Source organism: Octopus bimaculoides, chromosome 28 (assembly GCF_001194135.2).
Source record: "Octopus bimaculoides isolate UCB-OBI-ISO-001 chromosome 28, ASM119413v2, whole genome shotgun sequence".
Lineage (NCBI taxonomy): Eukaryota > Metazoa > Mollusca > Cephalopoda > Octopoda > Octopodidae > Octopus > Octopus bimaculoides.
Window position 1 is genome coordinate 16,131,600 of NC_069008.1, and position 7,133 is coordinate 16,138,732.

The 7,133-nt window shown below is 35.3% G+C and overlaps 1 protein-coding gene across 1 annotated transcript in view; it reads left to right on the forward strand.

Moving 5' to 3' along the window:
• Positions 1-245: 245 nt before the first annotated feature.
• LOC106868503 (zinc finger protein 208) overlaps positions 246-7,133 on the forward strand; it is a 14,082-nt gene continuing 7,194 nt past the window's right edge. Inside the window, exons 1-2 of the mRNA XM_052977495.1 lie at positions 246-2,568; positions 3,614-5,297. Coding sequence (XP_052833455.1) covers positions 3,961-5,297 — 1,337 coding nt within the window. The 5' untranslated portion in view covers positions 246-2,568; positions 3,614-3,960. The remainder of the gene's footprint in view (positions 2,569-3,613; positions 5,298-7,133) is intronic.

Consider the following 7,133-nt stretch of genomic DNA (forward strand, 5'->3'; position numbering starts at 1 on the left):
TATATGTATATATATATATATATGTATATATATGTATATATATATATGTATATATATATATATGTATATATATATATGTATATATATATGTATATATATATATATATGTATATATATATATATGTATATATATGTATATATATATATATATGTATATATATATGTATATATATATATATATGTATATATATGTATATATATATATATATGTATATATATATATGTAGAATATATCCACCCTGAGTAGCTGTAAAGAGCAGTGATCTTTATTATAGCATTATACATACATATAACGAATGGCTGCTGAAAAGTTCCTGGCTTTGAATAAAAGAAAGTATAGGAGGATCAGTTAATTGTGATATTATGTACCACATTCCACTCTTAGAGTCACACGCTTATCGCAGCGGTACTTCAATTTTTAAAGCCCTGTAAAAGAACTTGGGTCTCCAAGCAGACCTTTTGCGATACTCTTAAAGCCAGGAACTTTTCAGCAACCTTCGTTTATGCATGTATAATATATATCACGGATATATAATGATGAACAGAAGTCATCGTACTATTGTTGGGCACATCGTGGTATGTTGATTTTTGTTTATTTTTTATGTCTCGACCATACGTGTACTGATGAACAAAAGATGCAGCTTACTTCACAGTTTTTGCTGTATTAATTGAGAAACCAGTGGTTTGCCGTTAAGTTAAATGTTTTTAGGAGATTAATTTTTGAAAGTTGCATTCCCTCGCTTTCGGTAAATATGTTGCTTATTTTTTGGTAGTTTTTGACGTTTTTAGTCCCTCTAAGCGTGAGGCATTACTATATAGTTAATGCCCTTATATAAATTATATATTTATGGGAAAAAGACGATCAGTTTTTTTCCTTGATAAATTCTTATAAAGATTTTATCCTATATTATATTATTATATATGTACTAAAATCGAAAGGGATTGAAGAAGAGTTAGCTACCTTAAATAATTTGGTGAAACGCATGCGCATACGAAGTGCTTCCTATTTAATGTTGGTGTCTAATTAAATGTTATGTGCATGAATTTTTCTTTCTCAGCTGATAATCCTTATAATGCGTTCTTAAAATTTATTTCTCAACTACCAGAAACACACACATATATATAACAACACTATCCCTTATGAAACATTTCCGTAAGTATTAACCAATGGAAATATTCAATGTTTTCAACTCTGTAGACGTTCGGTTTTTGGCGCGTCAATTCTTTGTGTCTGTTCTGTATTTCATGAATGAAAGACGTCCACGATTTGTGCGAGATCTGGCTGCTATTTCTAGCAGTGAATGAGAGGTTCTATGACTTGTGCGGGATTGAGCTGCAATTTGTAGCAGTGAATGAGAGATTCTATAATTTGTACGAGATTTGGGTACTACTAAAGCAGCGTGGTCCCGAACGCGCAGTCACGCGTCCGCGCTAGCTAGTCGTGAGTGGTAGATCCTAACCCTAATCGCGTATTCATTTGCGCGCGCGCGCGCATTTTTTGTAGGATCGACCACTCACCACTAGCTAGCGTGGACGCTCGACTGCGTGTTCGGGAACACGCTGCTTTAGTAGTACCCGAGATTTGGTTGATATTTCGGCACTACTTAAATGCAGCGGTCCCGATGCATCTACGTAACGATATAAAGTGGCGGGTTGGGGGGAGTACTGTAATTTTACCAAAATCATTTTTAATGATGTAAAGGGCCACACAGTTTCGCCTATTGCTACTGCTACCCCCCCCCTCCACACAATATCGTCTGTTTTTAGCCTGATATTTTTACAGCGCCCACTCGTTATCTTTAGTTTTTAGGGTTAGGGTCAGGTGGTGTGCACACGCTTTACATTCGCCCATTGTGTGATATTGTAATCAACTTTTGTTTTTTTACCAACAATACGTGTCATTACACGTCCACACAGCATATGCTTTTTTGTTACGTAACACACCAGGCAGGACTTTTGAAAAAAATCTACCAACTTCTTCGGATCGTTTGCAATAGTTGTAACCAGAAATATATCGATTTTGATTTACGCGAGGGCCGCTCAAATGAAGTCAGAAGTTTTTGTAGAACGAGATTATCTCCCCTTTATCTAGAAATGTTGGGACCTGTACGCTGTTGCCCCTTTAGTTTGAGAAATATTCTCAAATACACTCCAACCACTGAAATGTTTGGAAACGAATACTTTTATTTTGATTTATCGATTGTTTCTCAGTATTACCGATGTGTGCACAACCAACTGGTAATTTGTTTCCTCATAACTTTCTAAAAAATGAGTCATTTGAAATAATGTTTTCTGTAAGTGTTTCAGATGATGTGGATAAGGATTATGTAGGAATTTGTTGTGAAAAGTACAATTGAATGAGGTTTATGAATAATTTATACACCTTGACTTTCTTTCCACGTCTTGTAGATTTGAAATTATGCTAAAAATTAAAGTAGAATTCGTTTGAAAATGATGGGTATGGGGAAGCCTTTTATGAAAAAGTTATGAAAATCTGATTTCCACCCTGTTTTACGACACCAAACACCATTACAATTCCTGGGTAGCATGCAGTATACAGTATTGAAAGTAAGTGGATGGTTTTGTTTTTGTTTGTGTAATAGAATATAAGTTAGATATACTCTTTTACTTGTTTCAGTCATTTGACTGTGGCCATGCTGGAGCACCGCCTTTAGTCGAGTAAATCGACCCCAGGACTTATTCTTTGGATACCTAGTACTTATTCTATCGGTCTCTTTTGCCGAACCGTTAGGTTACGGGGACGTAAACAAACCACCATCGGTTGTCAAGCGATGTTGGAGGGACAAACACAGACATACATATATATATATATATACATATATACGACAGGCTTCTTTCAGTTTCCGTCTACCAAATCCACTCACAAGGCTTTGGTCGGCCCAAGGCTATAGTAGAAGACACTTGCCCAAGGTGCCACGCAGTGGGAATGAACCCGGAACCATGTGGTAGGTAAGCAAGCTACTTACCACACAGCCACTCCTGCGCCTAATATATATATATATATATATAACTTATATTCTATTATCTAGTATATATAAATTGCAGTATGTATGTGTATAATGACTAAAGCATACATTTCCACAATTCTTAGCACAATTCTCAACCGATTTTCTCCAGACTTTACCTACACATTCGTTATGTCTTAAGGATAGTCACGGACTATAACATTCTGCCCAGAACTCCTTCGTAAATGGACATAGTTTTTTCAATGTAGGGTCTTCCATACTCTTTAATCTACATCATAGTATTTTGGCATTAGAGAATTTTTTGGACTATGATTAAATTGACCACGAACACTACATGATGAATATCCAATACCAAACAATTTTATGGACCTCAGTCTTTTGTCATATCACATGAAAGGTTTGGCATTCTGAGTTCGCACTTCAGTACTTCATTCCATGTCTTCCTGGGTGTCCCACTTCTACATGTTCCCTCTATTTTGAGAGCTTGGCACTTCTTTAGGGAGCTGTTGGCATTCTGCTCAGTTGTCAAGGTAAATGTCTATTTTTACAGTTTATCTCAATACAAATGAATCCATATTTTTTAAGTAACCTCTACATCTTACGCTGTTGTTTCTATCTAATTTCAGAACATCAGACAACGTTGACATAACAGAAGAAACATCCTCAATATCTATCCTGTTTTGAAGACAAAAAGAAAATATTATGCGAAACAGATGTATCAGATTGTTTCTACAAATATGTGAGAGAATTCCTGTGAAACATTTGCTCTGATATATTAGTATTATTAGATAAATTTGTGCACCTCCCTGACTGGAGTGTGAAGAAGAGGAACCTGTGTGCTGATAAAATTGGATACATTTATGGAATTTTTGCTAAACTGGACAGAAATTCAACCGTAGAAATATTTGTAAGAAATAAAGCATACGAACAAAAACAAGAAAAATATATATTCTTGGATTTGAGAAGAAAAATAATGGAAGAGAGAGAGAAAATTGTAGAATGGATTTCCTCAGAACACATGACAAAACAGATGAGATCATATGACAGTGATATGTATACAAGGTCCTTCCTTCAAAACAGTAGCCTAAGTTTTCATACAGGGGAAAAACCATATCACTGTGATGTGTGTGGTAAATCATTCTCCCAAAGTATTCACTTAACTACACACAAACGTACTCATACAGGCGAGAAACCATATCATTGTGATGTCTGTGGTAAATCATTCTCTCAAAGTAGTCATTTATCTACACACAAACGTATTCATACGGGAGAGAAACCATATCACTGTGATACCTGTGGTAAATCATTCTCTGAAAATACTGCCTTAACAAAGCACAATCGTATTCATACAGGAGAAAAGCCATATCATTGTGATATCTGTGGTATATCATACACCGATAGTAGCACCTTAACTATGCACAAACGTGTTCATACAGGAGAGAAGCCATATCAGTGTGATATCTGTGGTAAATCATTCTCTCAAAGTAATCAATTAACGAAACACAGACGTATTCATACAGGAGAGAAACCGTATCACTGTGATATCTGTGGTAAATCTTTCTCTGCTAATAGTTCCTTAATTATACACAGACGTGTTCATACAGGAGAGACACCATATCATTGTGATATTTGTGGTAAATCTTTCTCTGAAAATATTGCATTAACAAAACACAATTATATTCATACAGGAGAGAAGCCATATCTGTGTGACTTCTGTGGTAAATCATTCTTTCATAACAGTAACTTAACGCAACACAAGCGCGTTCATACAGGGGAGAAACCATATCATTGTGATATCTGTGGTAAAGTATTCTCTCAAAGTATTCACTTAACTAAACACAAATGTATTCATACAGGAGAGAAACCATTTCATTGTGATGTCTGTGGTAAATCATTCTCTCATAATAGTGTCTTAACTGTACACAAATCTATTCATACAGGAGAGAGACCACATCACTGTGATGTCTGTGGTAAATCATTCTCTCAAAGCAATCACTTAACTGAACATATACGTATTCATACAGGAGAAAGACCATATCAATGTGATATCTGTGGTAAATCATTCTCTAATAATAGTAACTTAACACAACACAGACGTATTCATACAGGTGAGAAACCATTTCCTTGTGATGTCTGTGGTAAATCATTCTCTCAGAGCATTCACTTAACTATGCACAAACGTATTCATACAGGAGAGAAGCCATATCACTGTATTATCTGTGGTAAATCATTCTCTGAAAATAGTAAATTAACGAGACACAAACGTATTCATACAAGAGAGAAAGGGAAAAGCGAGCATCTTTTGTTTTTGTAATGTTCACCTCCTTTCTCTCCATGTTATAAGGACTTCTATACCAAACCTCTTCCTCCTGTGGACAATCTTACACAGTATTCTTTCTTGAATATCACATCCTGTACAGTATATTTCTTGTTTATTATGTTTTAAATGTTTCACTCAGTAAATACGTTACACAATAACATCTGTTATGACTCTTTCATACACAGGAATATTGTAAAGTTGTCAAATATGTACATAAACATGACCCCCCCCCCCCAAGTACAAAACAGAAGAGACCACAAAGAAGAACATGAGGCATAAGTATAGTTTAGTGCCCCACAACAGATTGATTCCTTGTTATTTTCTTTAAATTAAACTTTGCAGAGATATGTTTTCAAGGGTCCAGATTAGGAATACTTTCATTCCATTTCAAAAGCATATTTCAAACGGAATACTGGTTCAAGCAATTCTTTTCTGAGAGTTTGTCAGGAACCCATACATTATAGCAAGAAATGTATTCTAGTTTCACTAGCTTTTCAGGAGTTGTACTTCCAACTCCTCTACAATCATGTAAATATCTGTATGAGATATTTACATGATGGACAACAGAATTATTCCCTGTCTTTATGTGTTAACAACTCGAAATAGTTGTTTAGCAGATAATTCTAAACAAAAGCCAGTTCACCTATGATCTATTTCTAGTGTCATTTATTTTATGTATGACTAATTGAGCAACATGTGGCTTTATACATGCTGGGTGTTTGGGTTAAGTTTGACAGTTTGCATAAAAATAATATAAAACACAGTATCCCATCCAAAAATAAAAGTATAATAAAAGACCAAAAAACATCAACTAGATTATGGTTGGGAGATAGACTGGCCTTCATAGGATTTTCGAGCAAGATCGTTGCCAGTGCCCCTGGACTGGCTCTTGTGCGGGTGGCACATAAAAGACACCATTTTGAGCGTGACCGTTGCCAGTACCGCCTGACTGGCCCTCGTGCGGGTGACACGTAAAAGCACCCACTACACTCTCTGAGTGGTTGGTGTTAGGAAGGGCATCCAGCTGTAGAAACTCTGCCAAATTAGATTGGAGCCTGGTGTTGCCATCCGGTTTCACCATTCCTCAGTCAAATCGTCCAACCCATGCTAGCATGGAAAGCAGACGTTAAACGATGATGATGATGATGAGATAATAGTTTACTCAAGGTGGACACATTTAGCTTCCACCACCATATTATGAAGTCTCTGCGACCTGACATATGCATTCCTCTATAAAAAATTTTCTAACGTTTTTCTCAACTAAATTAATCATAAACTCAGATTCAGTGTGAAAAAGTACATCAATATACTAAGTTTGAACATTTTCAGTTACTATTGATGCTTGAAAATCTGTGACGGCAACAAAAAAGGCCTCTCTATTTGTCTGTCTCTTTCACTTTTCATTTTCCTCATGATAAACTGTATATTTGCCACACTCTCTCTCATTCTATATAAAGTATATAGCTCTCACTTTGTGTGTATATGTATGCAAATATGTGATGAATTTTGTTAGTGCAACAGGATGATTTAATCCTTTCAATACTAACCCGGCCGTAAAGCATTATGTGCCTCAAATGCTCTTTGGATACTTCCATGTTAGAAAGGGTTTTAATCAAAGAAATTTTAATTCTATTATTCTGTAAAATAATTTCTAACTAGTTTAAATGTACACAAATGCATAAAAATAATTTTTAATTCCATTAGACATTCTAAAATACTATTAAATTTCATTCAATTTTAAAAAAGGTAAAATCGGACAGAACTTATGGGATGACCTGGTATATGTGTTTGTTGATGTATATATGCTTATGAAGTGCATGTGAGTG